The 22,288-nt window shown below is 38.2% G+C and overlaps 1 protein-coding gene across 1 annotated transcript in view; it reads right to left on the bottom strand.

The window, feature by feature from the left end:
- The window catches only part of STK3 (serine/threonine kinase 3), a 127,332-nt gene that overhangs the window by 51,953 nt on the left and 53,091 nt on the right, over nucleotides 1-22,288 (bottom strand). Inside the window, exons 7-9 of the mRNA XM_080338585.1 lie at nucleotides 17,855-17,992; nucleotides 15,333-15,458; nucleotides 1,125-1,317 (exon numbers count right to left, since the gene is read on the bottom strand). Coding sequence (XP_080194711.1) covers nucleotides 1,125-1,317; nucleotides 15,333-15,458; nucleotides 17,855-17,992 — 457 coding nt within the window. The remainder of the gene's footprint in view (nucleotides 1-1,124; nucleotides 1,318-15,332; nucleotides 15,459-17,854; nucleotides 17,993-22,288) is intronic.

The raw sequence follows: 22,288 nt of genomic DNA, 5'->3' as shown, positions 1-22,288 counted from the left end.
AACAACAACAAAACCACACACACAAAAACATTAAAAAACCCACAACAACAAAATCTCTCCTTCCTTCCAAGTTGCTGTGCATTAAACCACAAAGAAAACACATTCCTGCTTTGCGCCTCCAGCTAATCTTGCACAAATTACATCAGGTGTATACGTGCAAACACAAATGCAACTTTATGTTTGCTATAAAGCATTTAACAAAGTTATTTATTTGGCACTGTTTTCCACTCTTGAGACATCAGATTTATTTATTACCTCCCCCTGCCCCCAACAATTGCCTGGAGTTAATCATTACATTGTGCCTCATGAAATCAGGCACTTACAGCTTGAGTTTGATTCATCTATTGATGCTGCCCATTCAAGCAAATAATTCTATTAAATTCAGTGGGCCTTGTTCTGCAGTAGACTTCAGCTAAATAATGAGCACATCAGTATGCAGGTACATAAGTTAACTATCTAAAAAATAGGTATTTATGCATATTTCAGTGTAACTTACAATTTTATACTTTAAAGCATTTGCAAGGTTTTTTTTCTCTTTGTTACATACTCCCTCACATGCTGCTGAAGTCAATTTGGACATTTTACTTAGGTTTTAACAATCTTTTGATCATTGCCCTAAATCAGTTACATTCCAACACATGTTAAAACAATAACACTTGGTTATAAAATAAAAATCCACTAATTGATCACGAATTACAAAACAAATTTGCAGCAAGATGTGTACTGATTGCTGAACCCATGGAGACTCATGACGAGCTCCCAGGACCACTGGCATTGAAGCAGCAGATTCCCACATAATTACATCATGTCAGTTTAGCTCCAAGGAACCGGTCCAAATGTATGTGAGACAGGAGGCAAAAGGAAAAGACAGGCAGTAGAAGGGAGAATTCACAAAGGGCTAATTTTGGAGTCCTCCAGCAAAGCACCAAACCCAAGCTTCTGCTTTGAATCTCCCACAATAGTCAACTTTTTCTCCACAAATTATAGAAAGCACTTAAGAGACACAAATACCCCCTCCTCCTGTTTAAACCACAGAACTTGACACTTAAAAGCCACTGATGACACCACATTCTCATGCAGTATGAGAAAACATACTACATTATTAAAAGAAATTAACAACATACTTTTCATGGTCCCATCTTCCTCTTCGTCATCGTCGCTATTTATTACCATGGTCCCCAAGTCTGACTCCAACATAGTACTGTTGTGTTCAATCATTGTCTGAGCACCTTCACTCATCGTGCTTGTGGCCCTCATGGTACCAGCACTCTCCGAACTGGTCTTCACCATGGTGTGAGAGTCCAGCTCATCTTCATCCTATGAAGAAACATTCGTCAGAATGCAGATGATCATTAAAAAAAAAAAAAAAAAAAGCTAAGAAGCAATCATTTAGATGCTTATTCATTAGTTTGGTATATTCACATGACCTATTTGTACTGCTAGAATTCCAGGTTTAAAACTTTAAAAGAAATTACAAAATAAAAAAAATGTTCCATATAAAGGAAAATCAAAACCTTTCTTCTTTCTCGGAGATTCACCAATGTACACTTTACATCAGCAGCCAGTTTTGAGTATCTTGGTGACTTTCACAACCCCTTATACCTCCTTGGGTTCCAAAATCAGTACCACAATTTATAGAAGGTGATTTGGTTGGTTTGCAATGGACTGTCACTGAGGATTTGTGCTGATCACCCTTAACTATATTCCCACCACAGCATCTTACATCATACACAGCACCGAGACAACAGACATTCATTCAATTTAGGAATTAAACAATCCTCCAAAATAGTTTTGGAAGTCCACCTTGGAAAAAGAAAATTAACTTGGTTTATTTCAAGTATTCAGTTCACTTTAAAAACCTCTGTAACAAGAGTGAACAAAATAACTTGTTGATACTATGTAGAAAAATATCTGTAGAGTACATACATAACTACTATGTGGGTAGGGCAGCTAATATCAGGAGATGCAATAGTATCTTGAATCAGTGACAACAACGGGCCGGGAATATGAAACAGGGAACTAATGACAATTCAGTTAAGGAATTATAAAATTCATATGGAATATCAATATTTGAAAATATTAATGAGACATTCCACTCCTTTCCAAAGGCTGCTTTACATTATAAGTACAACATCACAGCATTTCAGTAATAATGTGATAGACTATACATATTTTCTACGAGTAGATTCTATTCTGTACTGAGCTCATTCCTCTCCTGTTGCTCCCTGACACAGCAGACAATTTGCCACTAGCACAGCCATCGGCACACGACCCAGCTACATTGCCTGAGTGTCTGTTTCTCTAAGGGTGGGTCTCAGCAGATACTGAGAACTGCAGTGAGTAGCAATGCCAGTACACCAGCTCCTGACAATTGTTCCATTATGTCTCAACCAAGAGACACAAAAATTGATCTCATTTTGATTCAGAGAGTCTGGCTAACAGTGTAACATACTGAAACCAGGATATAGATCTCTGATTAGAATTTCAAATGTCAAAAAAAAAAAAAAAATCATTCTTTTCTGGATAGTAAAAATATTCAAGTCCTTCATTTATGTTCCTTCTGGGTTTTTTAGTTGCATTCTAAAACACTGCATTAGAACACTGCCCTTTAAAAAACTATCATATCCCCAAAGATACAGACAGTTTACAGCTACAGCACTGGAGGACTGTGAGAATATTTTAGTACTGCTCCTCCTGGTGGCAACTTGAGTTTTCTTGACTTCCTCCCCCCACAACTTTCTTGCTAACCTCAGTGGTTTTTACATTTTTCCCTTCATAACAAGGGCATCAGAAAGTAAAGTCCAAAAGCATATTTTTGCGTGGCATTTTAGAAGTGCTAGAACAATTAAGATATTATTTCCAAATGCTTCTTCCAATATTGCAATACAGTGCAAAACTGACTCACAAAGTACTGCTATTTCTTCTGTTAAACACTATAAATGCAGCATCTCTAACATACAGGCAGGCAAATCTCTGAGCTTAAGGCACACTTACATTCGATCTACAGAATTGCTTGATTAATATTAATATCCACTTGCAGTGCATATGGTCCTAAACTTTCTAAAACTGAAATAAAAAATGAAACAAACATTTTCCCAAGGCTCAAAAGTTTTACTTTAGAAGTTAGTGGGGAAAAAGTAAGTCATGGCTCACAGTAAGAACAAGTAAGAAATAGAGTCCTAAATGATAATTTTCAGATCTTCTGCTTCATTAAAAACATTGATAATTTATTTCTTCAGTCAAATCAAGAATCTGGATTTACACCAAAGAATAGCATTTAATTTTCCAGTCTGAGAGTCTCAAAAGCCTTCATCTTACTCTTGTATCTCAGGAAAGAGAACAGTTATTTTTTACTACCTAGAAGATGAAGGATCACAAAAGCCCACCTTGGTACTAACAGAATAGTTGTCCCAAAAGGGAAGTACATGACAATTTGATAAATAGTGTTTTCCCTAGATCAGGAATGATGGACTGAGAGAGAGCAATATAAAATTTTTTCAGGGCCTGGGCATGCCGCAAAATAATTAATTGTGTGGGTTAAGCCAGATTGCTTGCAGAACTATCATTCCAGTATTTATCACATATGAGATTTAGCTAATACAGTACTAACTATACTAACTCAGAAAAACTAACTTCATAAAAATATCCAGTGGATCAAGTTATGTAAGTGCACATTTACACAAGAGATAAAAGTGATTCCTTTATATAAATTCTGTTCATGCTTTACAGTTCATAATGATGCAGAATTTCTGATCTGTCGTTAAAAAAAAAGTAAACTCACTGATTAAATAAAAACAAACACAATCTCAATTTTAACCAGGAAAAAAAATATAAGATGTTAAAGCTGAAGTGTCATGTTCTCCTCCTGTTTATGAAAACAGACCCAAGAATCAAGCAATAAAGTCAGCTAACTCTGGAACTAAACTCTCTGCTGTTCTCTTGTGTGCAAGTGATAAGCACCAAACTTTCTTTGACGAAAATTTCTGATTGACCAGTAGAGAGCAAGAGAAAGAGCACACGAGCAAGAGCACCAATATCTCTTGAAACGCTACAGAAAATACAATGAACTGCAGAAACTCTGAACAACTTCACAGTCTAAAGTGAGCACAATGTTTGCAATACCCTGCAATCCTACCAGACCCTTTGGATCTCCTTGTTTACCAAAACAGCAAGTCAGAAGATTAACAAAACGAACACTTAAAGCATGAAAATACAGTCACAGAGACTCGATTATCAGGGACAATTCAAAAAGGCTTCAGCAGAAACAACATGCACGACTTCACAATAAGCTTGTAACATAAAAGATCTCATCAAACTAGAACTTTTCTCAGAAAAAAACGATCTTGCACATCATGCCCAAGTCAATATCATGATAGAAACAAATGAGCTGAGGTGATAAAGACTACTGGATTTTTCTGTTGTATTTGTAGCATTCATAGGGAAAAAAAGGGATGAAGGCTGATAAAGAAAAAACTAAATAAGACAAGCAAATACGGCAGCTTGCCTTCAAGAATCTCCAGCTCTGGTTTGTGCATATGAGAAGAACACTAGAGGGCACCAGAGACAGCCGACTAGGCTGCAAGACATGAACGGGAGATTTACACACTGGCAAAATTTAGTATCCTGTAAAATTATTTCATTTACTATTAACACCTCATCATCACCTTTGAAAAACGTGGCTGTAGTCACAGCTATCTTTTTGTAAAAGCACTGTAGTAGTTACATAAACACATACTATAGTTTGGTCAAGAACAAGGATTTTGTAAAAATTCCTCACATATACAAAGCCCAACTCCAAACCCAAAATATGCTTAATACTGAGCATACCTTTAAGTTTGGACTCATTAGCAAAACAGGTCAAGACTAAGCTTTCAGCACACTCAAAACCCATCAAATTCAACAGACATATGTCACAAAACAGCATTTAAGCTTGTTTTCTACCTCCTTGTAATTGATATACCTAGTAACAACAACTTGCCACTTAAAATTACCTCCCTATGTTTACTCTACCTATCCTGAGTTTCTGGCTCTAAATTGCTGTGATTTTTAACAATATGCTCTTAAAATGCTGTTTATGCCCCTTGGGCTGCTATATTTCACTCGACAAAGTAATCTTTACATATTTCTAAGACACCTAGTGGGCTATAATCAAATTTAATTAGCACATATGTCAAGTGTTTGTCGGCTTAAAGGAAAAACACTATGAAAACAAAAAGTTTTAACACTTCGTCTTGCAAAGTTCCATATATTTATATACACAGATACATAGATGTATCATTTACATACAAACACATGAAAGACATGCGAAAGTACATATTAAATCCTTGAGAAAAATACAGCCCAATGTATCATATTTAAATACAGAATAACTCAAATGACTCAGTAGTTCCTTTAAAGTAACTATATAAATATTGTAAAAATAAAAATCAATAATTATAGCGATTATTTCTTAAGGTCTCAAAAGATGCCAGCTTCTCATAATTAACATATGATTAACCAAAGAAACTTTTATATGAATAAATAAGCCTACATATAGAAATAATTGATTATTGACGGTTGGCTAAGTTGTTGGTAGTTGTCAACCACTAAGTGTCTAAGAAAAACAAAGGTGGAGTACTGCAGCAGAAATTCCTTATCTGAATATTTTAAAATAATTAAGCGTTCCTCACATAATATAGACATTAAAATGTAAAAGAAAACATACAGGAAAAGCTGCTTGTTAGCTCATTCCTTTAAAGATCCACAGAAATAAATATTTAGACATGTTTCCTGCAAGCTGCCAGGCAACGAGTTACTTTACATTCCCATAATACAGCTGCCCAGCCTCAGCATCCAATTCAGACACAAGAGGAGAGATCAGTCATGTTTAGTAATGCTTAAACTAACTTTTAAACTTTGATATTGGGATTAACCTTCTGTAGAATACACCACTTGCAATTTTTGCTTAATTAAAAAAATCTGTACAATTACCTCAGCACCTATCAAAACATGTCAGTTTGTCAGAAGGCATTCTCATCACACGAGCAGCTCTCATAATAGGCATAAAATCAATTCAGAGCACACTATCTGTAATATTATAATATTGCTCTGGAAGGATACAGACATGAAGACTGTATTCAGCCTGGCCATTTATTTACAGCTGCATACTAGAAAGGTTTGCCCTCCAAAAAAAAACTTACATTAAAATTGACAAGTTCCCATACTATAAAATGTTCACAGAAAGTGGTAAAAATGAAAAATAACCGATTTTAGGGATGCAACCCTTGCTTGAAGGGAAACAATCTGAATCAATCCTGAAAATAGAGCACATAACTGTGAAATCTTTGCATCTGATTAATTCTCCAAACCACACACTCACCTCCACTGCACTTTCAGTTATGTAACCTGAGTGCCCATTACAAGACATATATGTCTTTAAGAGGGAATTCAAGCTATAAAAACTAATTCAAATGTAACTGTTAGGGTTAAATATGGTTTCCTAACAAAAGGATTATCATGGTTAGAACATTTTACACCTTTCTTCTTGATGGGTCCCAAAACACATACTAGTCAGCAATGAACACAACTGCTCACACTTCACATGGGAAATTCTTGGGGGTTTAGAAGAATAAATTCAAGCCCCTGACAGGTTAACTCAAACCATTCTTTTTCAATTCAATTCACTGTCCATGAGAGACCTTTAACATCGATAGACTCCACTTAATACATCAATATTTGCTCTTGTTTCCCACTGTTATTAAATATGTATTTCTCCAAGTCTGAGTCTGCCTTTGCACTTCTACATTGACGACTTCACAGTAATATCACTGGGGAAAATGCACTTCTAGGATACTGTTTTCCAAAATTTATGTGCAAGGTGGCTATTACTTTCCAACTGAACAGCGTCTCCAATTCTACATACACTATGAAAATATTTATAGATATTACAATATGAAGAAATATAGGCACGACTTACTGGCACTACTGCTACACAAGGTAACACAGGGACTGCCATTACCCCATTCTAGAGCTGCTGACATCACTGCATCCTGGATTAGCAAAACCTGTGTTATCACTTGAACTGCATGTTTGTGTAGACACGCAAACTACACACAAGCAGCCTTGTATTTCTTCAGAGTTCTGTGGAAACTGGTACATAAGGAGGGATGTGCAATGATTATTTATCTTTATACTTGAATGCTGGACTGCTGACTTCATCCACAACCGTATACCAAAGCGGCACTCATTATCTCTTTTCCCTTTCCAGAAGGGAAAGAAAAAATACTCAGAAGTGTAAAAAGAACTGGTTTATTGTTTTTCTGGCAGCTCCCCAAACAAATTCCAAATTAAATGAAAGACATTATCTTTGAGTTTATTTTGTAATGAAGCATTATTTCAAATCAAAATGTGGGCTTTTGGGGGCTTTGTTGTTGGGATTTCTCAAAATAACAAACGCATGTTCTAATGCTTTAATTTTATTCTTCCATTTTTTATCCTACTTTCCTTTAATAACCTGTGCGTCTATTGATCAATATTTGCCTAGTATGCTTTAAAAACTACAATCTGTGCTGTCCAGATTTTCACTTAATTCAGGCCTCAATTACAACTACGTGTTGCTCAGGACTATTCCAGCACACAATACATGAATAACAAGAATTCAAGAAAAATGGTACACAAAACTTCTCCGATTAAATAAAAAATTCTAACAGTTTGTCCTGCTGTTTCCTAGTTTGGTTGGTTTTCTGCTTTTAACTGATCAGAATTTTTAGTGACAGCAACTGGATAAGATGCTGGTATAATTTCTCAAAATAATCTAGAATTTCTTACGATGATGTACTGCACTTGAATTCAGTTGCAAAACATGGAAGTCTGTATTACAACCAAACGATCATTAAAACCAGTTTGTAACAAAATCAGTTTGGCAACATGAGAGCTCTTCAAAGGTTTCTACCAAACACGGAGTTTTGACAAACTGTATTTGTCAAGAAGATCCCTCCTCTTCACCTCACCATCAGTACTCTTCATTTCTCTCACTCAAGGCTTACCAAGCAATACAAAAATTATTAAAGCCATATATTTACTGATAGCAAAAATCATACTTGCTACCAAATATGACATTTAAACAAAAGTAAAAATATCATCCTAATTACAAACTTTGTAACAGATTATTTTTTAGAATCATAAACTCATATGAAAACTTATGGAATTAAAACATCTCAACAGCACAAAAGAACATAAACAAAATATTTTTTAAAATAGGAACAAAATTCCCTTTTTACTTTACCTTTTCATAACAGTAGACTTTTGAAAAAGTTTAACTATTGGATAAAAATGTTACAGTAAAAAACACCCAGACATCCTCTTGTCCATTACAAGTAGTAAATACATGGTGGCTTATAGTCTTCCTTCAATAAAGCTGATAAAAAGCCCAAAAGCCTCTCCAGAATGATCTCCAGGAGTAACGAAATTTATCCATCCATGATCAAGATATAAAATTATAAATATATAATTATAAAATTCTAAATATAAAATAGTAAACTATTTATAATCATAATATATACATTATACATAAAATTATCACACTGAAAATCACCGCTTCCCACTTTGCCAGCAGCACCAGCTTGTACTTCCCTTTTGCTTGCTCTATTTACGAGTAACATATCTTCTCATCTTTGCACATGGCCTTTTCTCTACATTTGGAACCTCCCTCAAGCTCAAAGAGATTTATTCCTTCTCCTGCTGAAGTTTCAAGAATTATGCAAACTATTTAAAAAAAAAATATCCATTTTCTCTGCCATGATCTGGCCATTGCTGGAGAACTACAATTAACCTCTCCACCAACCTACCATGGTATTGTAAACATATCCTCCAGATTCCTTCAAATGCACACATAGGTCTGCAGCAAATACAAGACAGTGTGACTTACCTTAGGCCACAATGAATTTGACTACAGACTATTTGCATAACCAAGTCTAGTACTGGAGCTCTCTCACAGCAAACAAAACAGACAAAAAATTGTAAGGATTACCCTTTATGTGTTTTCCCAAAACAAATAAACCCAGATACAATAACTTGTTAAGTAGAGTTAGAACGTGTAGTTCAAGTAGTTACCACCCCTTAAAATATGCAGTATCCACCCACTCAAACTCTTGTCGCATGCTCTAAAATATTAAGGAAGAGTTTGCATTAACCTCTCTTGTGCTTTGTATTCAGCCTACCTTCAGTGTCACATTAAACCCATTCTTCACAAAGTTTACTTTGCATTAAAATAGACCCAGAGGCAGCCAGCTTATCTTGCTGAGGAAGCAAACTACTTAGCTCAAAAATACAACTGCAAGGGCTTATTTAATTATGTCCAAATGCAATATATTATGCACTCAATAATCCAGGATTCATCTCTCAATGTCCCCTGCAAACATCACTTGGTATTATTTATTCATTTTAGTTCACCAATTATAGCCTGTAAGTCAGCATCACCATAGAAAACTAAAAAGGAGTATAAGACATCAAATTTCTAAGGATGAGAAAACTATTTCTAAAAGAACTTCAATAATTAACTCCAAGGACACTATACAGCATAATGTGCATGTTCAATGTATTTTTTTTAAATAATTCTGAAGTCTTTTAGAACTACAGCAGTACGAAGGGCTTACCCTAACAAATGTACTCTTATTTTCAAAATGTCCATATTGCTAAAGGTTTTTTCCAGACTTTCATCCCTCTTGCCTGTTTGTCATCTCCAAGTCTTATCTAGTGATACCTCCACTTGAGGTGATACAACTACAAAGGTTCACTTTCCAACTTCTCCCCATCTGTCTTTCATTACGGTGAAGACACGCTCTTTATTTTTCTGCTACCTTTCTTTTCTGAGCCAACTAGTCTCATTCACAAGCCCCCTTTCATGGCCTCCTATATCACTTCATTCTGTACCAGGAAGTCAGCTCTGTATCAAATCTGCCTCTTCTATTAATCACCTATTAAGTTTTCAAACCCCTTTATTCTTTTATCAGCTCCTACTACTGGCAGGGCTGCCTCCAGCCCTCTGCAAGACTATCGTTACTGCCCTTTAAAATTCCTCTACATCAGGATCCTGAGGAAAAAAAACTGAGCAAGGTATGCTAATGCTGAGCTTCCCATGCTGACTAATCTTCTATCTCCTCTGCCTATGCCTCTCTGTCACACACTCTGACCTTCTGCTTTATATTTAAGAGCAATTCTTTCAAGCAGGGGCTGACTTTTGCTTCTTGGTTTGTTGATGCTCACACCTCTGCGCTGCCAGTTCCATGATGCGCAGAGGGGACCCTTTGAACATTCAGCCCAGCACCACAGCTGGGGAGAATGGCAGGAAGCACCAGAGGAGGTGCAAGGTAAACTCCTGGGGCTTTGGAGTCAGGGATATTAGAGGATTTGAGGCCCACTACACTCCAACAGAAAAGGAGACATTGACAGCTTATGAAAGGGTTCAGGCTGCTTTGGAAATGGTTGGTACTGAAGCACAGCTCCTCCTGGAACCCTAACTGCCGGTGCAGGGCTCAATGTTCAAAGAGAGCGTCCCCTCTACACATTACACAACTGATGCTACACGGAGTAAGTGGGGTGCACTGATCACAGAGCACGCTCCAATAGGAAACCTCAGTTGCCCTGGGATTCTGGAAGTGATCACAGACTAGCCAGAAGGCAAAGATTTTGGAATATCACCAGAGGAGGAGGTGACACGTGCTGAAGAGGCCCCACTTTATAACTGCCAGAAAATTAGAAGCAATATGCCCTATTCACTGACGGGTCCTGTCACGTTGTGGAAAAGCACCAGAGGAAGAAAGCTGCTGTACGGAGTTCCGTGTGACAAGTCACAGAAACTGCTGAATAAGAGGGTGAATTAAGACGGTTTGCAGAGATGAAAGCCATCCAGCTGGCTTTAGACATTGCTGAACACGAGAAGTGGCCAGTGCTCTACTTCTATAGTAACTCACGGATGGTGGCCAATGCCCTGGTGGCGGGGGGTGGCTACAGCAACAGAAGAAGAATACCTGGCAGTGCAGAGGCAAACCCATCTGGGCTGCCCCATCGTAGCAAGATATTCCTGCCCAGCTAGAGAAGATGGTTGTAAAAGTACATCATGTAGATACTCACATGTCCAAGAGCTGGGCCACTGAAGAGCATCAAAACAAGCAGGTGGATCAGGTTGCTAAGATTTAAGTGGCTCAGGTGAATCTGGTCTGGCAATTTAAGGGTGAATTATTTATAGCTCAGTGGGCCCATGACACTTCAGGCCATCAAGGAAGAGATGCAACATACAGGTGGGCTCATGACTGAGGGCTGGACTTGACCACGGACACTACTGCACAGGTTATCCGTGAATGTAAAACGTGCTGCAATCAAGCAAGTCAAGTAGTGAAAGCCTCTGTCCTATGGAAGGTGATGGCTGAACTATAAATATAGGGAAGCCTGGCAGATCAATTTTATCACGCTTCCACAGACCTGCCAAGGCAAGCACCGTGAGCTTACAATGGTGGAATCAACCAGCAGATGGCTGGAAACAGGCGCCATGCCCCATGCCACTGCCCAAAACACTATCTTAAGACTTGAGAAGCAAGTGCTATGGTGACACTGTACCCCAAAAAGAAATGAGTCAGACAACAGGACTCATTTCCGAAACAACTTCATAGACTTTTGGGCCAAATAGCATGGCATTGAGTGGGCATATCACATGTCTCTCACACATGAGCCTGCAGGAAAATCAAATGATACACTGGTCTGATAAAACTACACTGGTAGCAATAGGTGGTGGGACCTTCAAACATTGGTATACATGTTAAGTAAAAGCCACATAGCTAGTTAACTCTAGGGGATCTACCAATGGAGCTGGCCATGCCCTATCATACCTTTGATGAAGGGGATAAAATCCCTATAGTGCACATGAAGAATGTATTAGCCCAGACAGTCTGGGTTTGTCTTGCCTCAGGCAAAGGTAAAACCCACCCATGGGATTGCTTTTGTCCAAGGACCTGGGTGAAGTTGGTGGGTGATGCAGAAGGATGGGGAAATCTAATGTGTACCTCAAGGGGATTTGACTTCAGGTGAGAATAGCCAATGAATTAAACTGTATTATGTTAATTGCTATATAACCCTGCCACTGGATGTCATCACTACTGTAGTTGCTATATGTCATAGCAATGATATTACAGTAGGAATCACCCAGATCAATGGAGAATGAACTTGGGTAAAACAAAGCAAGCACAGCGGTGGCGGAACCAAAACTGGCTTGAGCAGCTGGTGCCCAACAACTTCCTCAAGATCAAGATCTTCAACCTGCAGACAGTGGGCTTGGGCCATACCAGATACACCAGCTGCAGGTTCTGGATGCAGCATGCAATGGTTCAACACCACACACCATCTCTCCCACCCCAAAAGACTGTTATGACAGATGAAGCCCAAAGTCACAGACTAAATTAATTCAACGGACATGTTAGTCTATGGGCCATCCCTCTAAGGGAATGATATCTGTGTATATATATCCAAAGACAGGAAAAGCGGTGGTGAAATGTGTTGGAAAGTGTAGGATTCTGGGCATGATGTAGACAGTATAGAATAAGTAGTGGATACAGTCCTGGTTTCAGCTGGGACAATTTTCTTCCAAGTAGCTGGTATAGTGCTGTGGTTTGGATTTAGTATGAGAATAATGTTGATAATGCACTGATGTTTCAGTTGTTGCTAAGTAGTGCTTATACCAAGTCAAGGACTTCTCAGCTCTCCATGCTCTGCTAGCAGGGAGGTACACAAGAAGCTGGGAGGGTGCACAGCCAAGACAGCTGACCCAAGCTGGCCAAAGTGATACTGCATACCATATGACATCACACTCAGTATATAAACCAGGGGAAGTTGGCCAGGGGACTGGGATCGCTGCTTGGGGACAGGCTGGGCATCAGTCAACGCATGGTGAGCAATTGTGCTGTGCATCACTCGTTTTGTATATTCTATTATAATTATTATTATTATTCTCTTCCTTTGCTGTCCTATTAAATTGTCTTTTCTCTCAGCCCATGAGTTAGCATTTCCATAGACTAACGGTATCCTGGGCTGCATTAGGAGTGTCACCAGCAGGACAAGGGAAGTGATACCCTCTTGCTGAGCACTGGTGAGGTCACACTTGGAGTACTGGGGTCCACTTCTGAGTTCCCCAGTACAAGGGAGACATGTGCATACTGGAGACTAGTCCAATTAAGGGCCATAAAGATGATTAGGGGACTGGAGCATCTCTCCTGGGAGGAGGGGCTGAGAGAGCTGCGACTGTTTAGCCTGGAGAAGAGAAGGCTCTGGGGAGACCTCATCAATGTGTACAAATATCTGAAGGGAATATGCAGAAGACAGAGACAGGCTCTTCTCAGCAGTACCTAGCGACAGGAACAGAGACAATGGGCATACACTGACATACAGGATGTTCCTTCTGAGCATCAGAAAACACTTTTTTTACTGTGAGGGTGACCAAGCATTGGCACAAACTGCCCAGGGAGGTTGTGAAGCTTCCCTCCTTAGAGACATTCAAAAGCTGCCTAGACACAGTCCTGGGCAATCAGCTCTGGGTGGCTGGACCATATGACCTCCAGAGGTCCCTTCCAACTTTAGCCATTCTGTGGTTCTGCTCTTTCAGCCCTGCTAGCCAAAGCTACTTCTATTATTTTCAGATTTGAGGCACCAATCTTCTACACTTATTGACAAGCAGAGTCATTCTGTCTTTTTAACTCATATCCTGTTCCCTGACTGTGCCACAAAAGTAAACGGCAAAACTCCCATCTACTGCAGATTGCTGCCCCAATCCTGGATTTGAGGTTCCCTTATATTAAACACTGAAAAACCTGTGGCAGTAGCGTGGGAAAAGGCAGTGTTACGTTCTGATTTTTGTACCCATGCAAGAAGCATGGGGAGTTGCTAATGCTTCTTCAGTTGAGGTGGACCCAATTTGAGTTGCACCCTTCCACCCCATAGTAGGCGATGGAAGATAAACACCACATAATGAGCTGGCATGGATTGATTTGTTCCTGCCTCGTAATCTCACTCCCCATCTGAACCTCAGACTGAGTAATCAGATGTCATACCTAATTTTGGGTTAATGCAAAAGCCATCAACAATGCCCAAGTGTTTGAGGTCTGCAGTTCAGAAGGCAATAGCAGGGCAGAAAGCATGCTAGTAAAGGCTGTAGGGTTTTATGTCAGTAATAAATCAGCCTCTTTAGAGATCAAGTATTCAATATATCAAATCACAAACACCAACTCTGCAAGTCACACATCTCCACATAGGCAACATTTCCTAATATAAAAAACAATAATCCCAACCTTCCCTGCCTGTTTAATTACTGACTAAGCAAATACAATCCAGAGTAAACCATCTTTATAAACACAAGCTAGCAATACTCTTAAGAACAGAAAAACATCCAGCAAACAAATGACTATACTGTCCGTTAGGATACAAAACACTCCACAGAATCACTTGAAAAGTATTCCTATATATAGATCATCACCTAACACTCTGTAACACATAACAAGGTTCCTGCAATTTGGGATGGGACAGACTGCATTACTGCACTGCTCTTTTCTGTTTGCTCGAAGCTGTAAGATTTCTGCTAACATTCCAGTCTCCTCCTGTGTGCTATTCCTGAATGACCTTGGCTCTCATTGTTTCTGTGGCAATACACTTCTTTGAAGCACAAAACTGCTCTAAAATAAATCATGTAGGGATAGTAATAATGCCAGAAGCACTGACTTATTCCTAACATTGCCAAACAATTCTAAATGCAACCTGTTTATCACATTACCTGCTTCTGTCCTCAAACATATGCTGACGTCATCATCTGAAGAATAAAATGCTGTCACATTTTCACTTTATAGGTGCAACCATATTGTAATCACTACTTAATGTGCTGCATAACTAACACTTAAAAGAAAAAAAAAAAGGCGGGGGGGATGCAAAAAAAGCTAAGTGCCCTGAACTGAAAATTGAACCATTTGTCTAGAAGCCCATATGTGAAAATGGAATCTTATCAGTTTGTAGTTTTGGTGGGTTTTCTTTTATTTTTATGTCAGTCTGAACAGCTGAAGTTGACATGCTTTCTTTTCCCACCTCCTAGAAAAGCTCTTTGCTGGAACATCTCATGGAATAGTGCTGAAAGCTGGCTCATATGGCATTACTCACAACAGCACTACTCATAATAGATAAGAGCGGAATACGCAGTCCTCATAGGCTAAAAACCAGGTAGAAGCCTGGTAGAGAAAAGTATTTGAACATAAGTACAGAAAGTAGAGGAAAAACAATAACTTATCTATAAAGTACAGATAGTTATAGGAAAAAAAGGGACAAACCGAATTTTCTTCCTCCTCTTCTAGTTCCCTCTGCTGTTCCTCATGTCGCTTTGCCTTTATCTCCATAGCTTCAGTGATCAGGTCCCTTAAAATTGAAACTGGCTTGGCATTCTTAATAAATGTGTGCTAGAAAAAAAAATTATATAGCATCACTACAATAGCTACGCTTCAGATGTAATTACAAGCATTTCTGAACACTACAGATCTCAGTGATAAATATTACTTTGCATTACACAATAATTAAAATCTACACTAACAACATACGATATCTTTTAGGAGTTTCATAACTAAGATTTTACTTCAACTATTTTTAATAACAGCGAGCCTTGGGAAATGTAATCATAAAACAACTTGTTTATAGTTAAGAATATAATTGTCCAAAGGAAACATGCAGTAAGTAGTAAATAAATAGAGTGGTGATTGACATAGAAAACCCAAACTTTTTCAGATTTTCAGTTACAGAATTTAATTAATCTTAACAAACTGACAGCATAAATTAGTGGCTGTAAGAAAAGCAACTATGGCTGCCTACTTCAACAAACCTGTGCTTCACAAATCATAAAACATTTCTTGATGATGCTAAAACATTACTTTTAGCAGGAAGACTAATTTTTTAATTCAAGGCCATTTAAAACATCACTTCTTCCTTTAAGACAAAATATGCACAATACCATTTACATTTATTTTGCTGTCTAGCAAACACCTGCTGTTACAAAAATTCTGATTTCTGCATCATTATGTGCAAATACAATTTAGGCAAAAGGTAACTCCAAGCACCTCAGATACATATTATTAAATATTAAAAAAATGTTTACATGAAGAACAGAATTGATGAAGCCTAGTGTCCTATACCTGTTCTCTATCTTGTCTCTTAATATATTAATTCAATTACTCTCCTATTCCTCCATGATCTTTCCCCACAAGCAGCACTTTCATTCACCCCCACAGCACCTCCAGCTCCATCACACATGCTCTAAACTTCAGCTCTGGGAAAAGGCAACACGTACTTGTGCTGGACACAGTGTTTGGTTGTCTGGCCAGTGAGCACATGGAAAGGGGAACACTGACGTTCCACATCCCCACCCTCCCCTTTTACACATTCATGCAAATCTCTTCTATCTAGCTGCCAGTCTTCAGCTAACCATACAAACTTTGAATCTTTAAGGTCTCAAGTGATGATTCACACATCATATGAAAAATCTAAAACTTTGCATTTTTACTCTCCTTGCAGTCTACATTTTCATGTTCTCACCTTGTGGAAAATAAAATGTATGTAACATGACTTACAAATTTGATGACATATTACTGCAAATTACTTTGCAAAATGTTTATGTTCTCCTAGCAGTGCAGTTCACTTGAATTTAGATTTTAAAAGAGGCTATTGCTAGCTAGAGGCAGAATAAATCTAGCATGAGTCTTACAGGTGAAATTTCCAAAAATCAGATTCATTTGCAGACAGATGAACAAATAAAATTAACAGTAATATTTATCAATAGCAGCGAGAACAAAAGAACACTAAATTATTAAAAAAAAAAAAAAATAATTCAGAATCAGGAAAGTAAATAGAGCAAAGGACCTAGCAAAAATTTTCACTTCTGTCTCATTACCAAAGCAAGCTTATATATAGGAAATTTTAGATTCCACTTCAACCATCATGGAACCTATTATAATTTTTTCTAGAAATCTTCCCTTCCCTATCTTTGTTCTTTGTCTTCTTTGGCCCCATATTTGTGTTATGCTCTGCCTTCAGGGCTGTCTTAATAAGCCTACAAGTAACTAAGGAACAACAATTTTCTTCACATTTTCTCTCTTCCACACACACACAAATGTGTGGCCAATTCACAAAGACAATCTTTTTTGATAGATCTGTCCCTCCTTGTTTAGTTGTTGTAGTTCTTAGAAATCAAGCAGAGATACTTCAATCTCAGTACCAAAGAGATGCAACTGTTGAATTTCTGCAGCGCTAGCAGGCTCAAGTCAGCGAGCTGGGAAAGCCCAGCCCGGCCTCTCTGGGCTCCGCGGGGGCTACATCACCAATCATGGCTTGAATTTACAAGCCCCCAATAGGTACAACCTAGCCCAAGAACAAACTCCTTATACTGCCCACCTAAGTCAGACCCTTCTAGGACACAGAGCAACCTGTCTGCTTAATTTCCCATGACTAGAATGGCAGACTGAATGCACTCCATGGGTGGTCCAAACTGAGGGGTAACCTAGGCTCAAGTCCTTTACTTATCACTTGCCTAAACCCTGAGATCTATCAAGGGCCTCTAACCACAAAGCAAGGATCCAATTTTAATAGCAAGAACAAGCGCTAAGCTATATAAAGGACAATTAATTTTTTAGAAGTAGTAAAGGAGACGTAAAATGGGGGCATTTGTATTTGACAAAATGGAAAAGAAATGCAGCATGATAATAGTTAAAATGAGATTTGCCCTTGGAAATTTTTAAGACAGTTCTGGTTTGAGACCAGAGGAAAAAAGCCACAAAACTCGCATTTCCTCAGTAACTTAATTACTGACCTGTAGCAGTTGTGTTGCTGTAGCTCTTTGTTCAGGATTTTTCACTAAGCATTTCTTCACAAAATCTGTGAATTCATCTGACCAGAGCTCTGGCTTCCGGAAGGTTGGAGGGGGATTTGTAGGAATCATAAAAATAGCCTAGATAAAAATCAAACAACAATAGCAAGTTTAAACAAAACCCACCATCACAGCACTGAAGCCAAGTAAATAAATTGCTTTATCCACCTTGCTTATCAGGCCAAGAATCTGGAAGACAAATTTTAAGCAAGCTAGGATTTCCACTCAGATTGAGATCCAGGAAGTAAATCCAGATGCTACTAATGTAGCTACTTCCCATTAGATTTTCTCTATTTAAACTGCACCTCGTTGAGCCCATCACTTGTTATTTTATCCATTGCTGTGTATCAGTCTCAAGAGATGATTTTGCCCTTTTGAAAATTCTTAGTAGAAATGACAGCACTGCTCGTTTAAACAGACACACATGAAGTTGCTGTGAAAAGACAAGTTCACCTTCCCCTCACTTAGCTACATTTAGTTTTATGGAATAATTGCTTAGGAAACTAGAATTACTATTTCCTTTTGCATTCATAGTTCTACAGATGTAGTTTTAAAACTCGCTTTTCCTAATAAGATTAAGAAATGTATGCTAAAATACCTAAGACAACACTACAAGATGACAAAAATAATCAAGTAACTTGTCCACTAGCAGTGAGAATTTACTCAGAAAGGCAGCATTTTACCTAGAGAACAGAAATTTCACACTGTCAAGAACTGTATGTAGACAGATTTTTCAACAAGGAAAAAAAGGTTCATCCTATATAAAGAAATGTTTGTCCTAGTAAAGATTATACCAACTGTGTCATTTTCTTTACAATTTTTTCCCCAAGTTTTCCTCTAATTATACATTTACACTTGTGGGGGGGGGAAAGCAGTACAACTCTGATAGACTACTGTAAAATAATTGGAAATTTTGAACTTCTGTATGTATTATCCCAAATGCATTCAGTATCATTGCTTAAGATTTACAAGACAGCAACACACTATTCAGAACTGGCTCTGCTCTACTGACAGCAATAATAAGCTATTTTTTTTTGATGAAACTATTTTCCCAAGTAAAAGGGAGTAAAAGTTTGTCATTTGTTTTTCTACAACCATATGCAGAAATATGTATTCAGAAAAGGCAAAAAAATTGAAATGAGAGGTTACACAGACTGCTAGCATGGTAGAGGCTCCAGAAGCTTCAACCTGTGTTTGAAACACGGGCAGCAGGGAAAGGGAACTTCCTGAGATTGTATCCGTAGCTTCTAAGAAGGCTGACTAGCCTTGAAACTTGGTTTAGCTTGTTCAAACCCACATTCTACAATACTTCTCATACACTGAAGAAAAGTGGAACCACACAAAACAATGCAAAACCTGTTTACTATCATTTTAATGAAAAAAGTGTTTCAATACTGAATAGTTTGCTTTAATTCAAATACTTAAAACATTTACAAAACTCAATTCATTATCTGCCTAACACAAGAATTACAAAAAGAGACCTGGGCATCTTGTTTCATAAAGATGTAGGCTTTACATTTTCAGTGGGCAGCCATGCCAAACTGGTATATGAACTCAGATATGAGACGTGGCACTCTATTACTCTGCAATTGGCCTTACCTACTTTGCTTGTGATACAAGACTGTCAGCACAAGCAAAGTGCTTCTGGTATAAAGCAGTGGCTAACACTGAGCTGTTCCTGTCCTTGACAGTAATGATCTCTTCTGAACTTTGAACTGATGACATTTAATCTTATCTTTAGCTGCTCTTAACAGCCAGCTCTGCAGTAGCTATTGAAAACACACAGCTGTAACAGAAGGCCAGTAACTGCTGTTTATGTGGTGCCAAAACATATATCTCCTGTTTGATAATAAACATTGACCTGTCTCTCTGCAGGTACACAAAGCTTAGTTTTGGAGTCCTACTCAGCTCCAAAGTTCTGGGAAAAAATATTTGCCTTTGCCAATTATTTTCATCAACTACACAGCAGTTAAGAACCACAGTAAAGAAGTGACTTCTTTATAATTCACCAAGGACAAGAAGAAAGAGGGAATTCATGAATCATTCTTTTATGGCAGGCAATAAAAGTCACAAAAGGAGATATTCAAGAGCTAGAGTTAAGGTCCTAAATCCACATTTATGCTTTGTATGTTTGTTCAAAATATCTACTTCAGAAACATCTATATTTATTTAATGTAGCTTTCTAAAAATCTTCATGTGACGAGCTGTGTTAGCTGAAAATTTTAGATGCATTTTCTAAATACAGTAAAACATACAGAACTACTTATTCCAAATGTTTAGTCCAACTTGTTAATTATGCCATGCCCTCACAAGCGTGTACCTCTCCTCCTCAGCTCTCGGCACTCTCGTTTATTAACTACCCACAAATGCCAGTTTTCCATTTCATCTTCCCTCTCGGTTTCCTCATTTTGGCTTACTTATTTCTCTGCATAAAAGTTACACTCCCTCTTTCTTTCCAAACACTCTGATTTAGTTTCCACCTATTCCTGTTTCCTTCCAAGGAGCCTGCAAGGCAATCACCATAGAATTACCAAGCTAGTCCCAAATCTCCAGGAATAAAACCAAAATGCTCACCTGATAGGAATTTATTCTTCATTTTTGCTTCCATTTCTTGCAAATACATCTTTGCCATCCTAAAAGAATTCTGTCCTATTTTTAAAACAGAACTAAGCTGTTTCAGTCATTCTGTTCCTCCAGTCCTTGTGTTCTCCCAAACTATTACTTCTAGTAATTTTTTGCTTCCACCCCACTTACCACTTTCTCCCAAGTTTCCCACAGCTATTGGTATGAGTTCAGGTCTCACCGCAGGGCTAATGGCAATGCTCACACAGCCAGCCTTAGACAACTGTTGCTTAAAAGAAAAACCAAACCAACAGCACCAGCTAGCACTCAATATAAGCTCCCAACCACCCGGCTCCCCTACATCTGAGACAGACTGGCAGGTCTTACTCAAATAACATATCAGATATGCAGCAAAGGGGTTAGATCATATGTCTGAGTCTTCAGTTTTAACCATTTTTTTTTTTTTGAGAAAAAAAAAAAAATCACCTCTAAGCTGTGAGACATCAGAACTCAGGCCTGAGGGATCACAGCAGCTTAATCAGTGTTTGTCTTTACCTCTCCATGACAGAGCCCCTTCCAAATTTGTCCTGCACTGGCCCTTCCACCTCTGAACCTTGAGCCCAGCTCTGCTTTGGACCATCTTTCCTATGTTGCTCTGTGGCAAGTCCTACACCCTGCAGTGAAACCAGAATCCACAGCAAATTACAGTATATGCACGACAAAGGACAGGGGGAAGCTGTACCATCCAGGGCAGTTTCCATGGCCACTTGTGAACAGGGCACTAGACAATCTCACAGTTTCTACCATAAATGTTGCCAGAAACCACCTACCTGCCCAATAAGCAGCAATTAGGGTTCAGCTGAACATTGGACTGAAGAGCACATCTTAAATGAGAGCAGAACTGCACAAGCCAGGACACGATTTTCTTTTTATTATTCTTAAAGGGCCTAGCATTTTAAATGAAGTCCAGGCTGAAAACAGGTCTTTTTTGTGAAGGTTCTTTTATGGACAATTTTATTGACATAAAAAATTAATCAGATTAATTAGGAAACACCTAAAGAAAAATGAGACACTCATATACTACATTTGGAATTTCCTAATCAGAAAATCCTTGCCACTCATTCTGCCTGTCAGTTAGGGTAACATATCTGAATTTCACATAGCCCGTGAACACATTCAATAATCAACATTAATTTGGTAGAGGTACTATGTCTTTGAGGTTTTAGCTCCTTGAATAACTAATCTTTACTATTTAAATAAATAGAAGAAAATCAAAATAATATCTTTCACTGTTATTATTTGCCTAGTATCATGAATGCTACTGAAGAAGACAAAGATTGTTATATTGTGGAGATTTTATAAATTTCATCCTGTGAAGCTCCATTACTGGAATCTACAGAGAGAAACCTTTTTAGAAAGAGTATAAGGATGTAACACATTCACAGGCAGTTGGTGGCTCCACAGGTTTTTGCACCACAATGATACTACTTAGTTTATCACTCTACTGCTGAAAACAAACTCCAAAATACATTTCAACACGGTAGCACATTTTAGAGTATGAAATCCTATTTAATGCGGGGAGGAGGTAACAAAACTGAATCCTGAAACATTTTATTACCTTTAGAAACAAAGAATCAGCTGAAAGACACATTTTTCTCTTTGTGATAGATGCCGTGAAACTGCCTTCTTGAATACCCTCCCAAAAGGCAACTGAAACACAGCTAATTATTCAGTTATACAGTTCAACAGCTGTCTAGAAATGAAACACCAGCATGGACAAGAAGAGTGAGATACTAGCAGGTTCTACACTGGGGT

This window comes from Nesoenas mayeri (genome assembly GCF_963082525.1).
Source record: "Nesoenas mayeri genome assembly, chromosome: 2".
NCBI classification, from domain to species: domain Eukaryota; kingdom Metazoa; phylum Chordata; class Aves; order Columbiformes; family Columbidae; genus Nesoenas; species Nesoenas mayeri.
The sequence above is the reverse complement of the archived record's forward strand: the minus strand, read 5'-3'. Positions and strand labels throughout refer to the sequence as shown.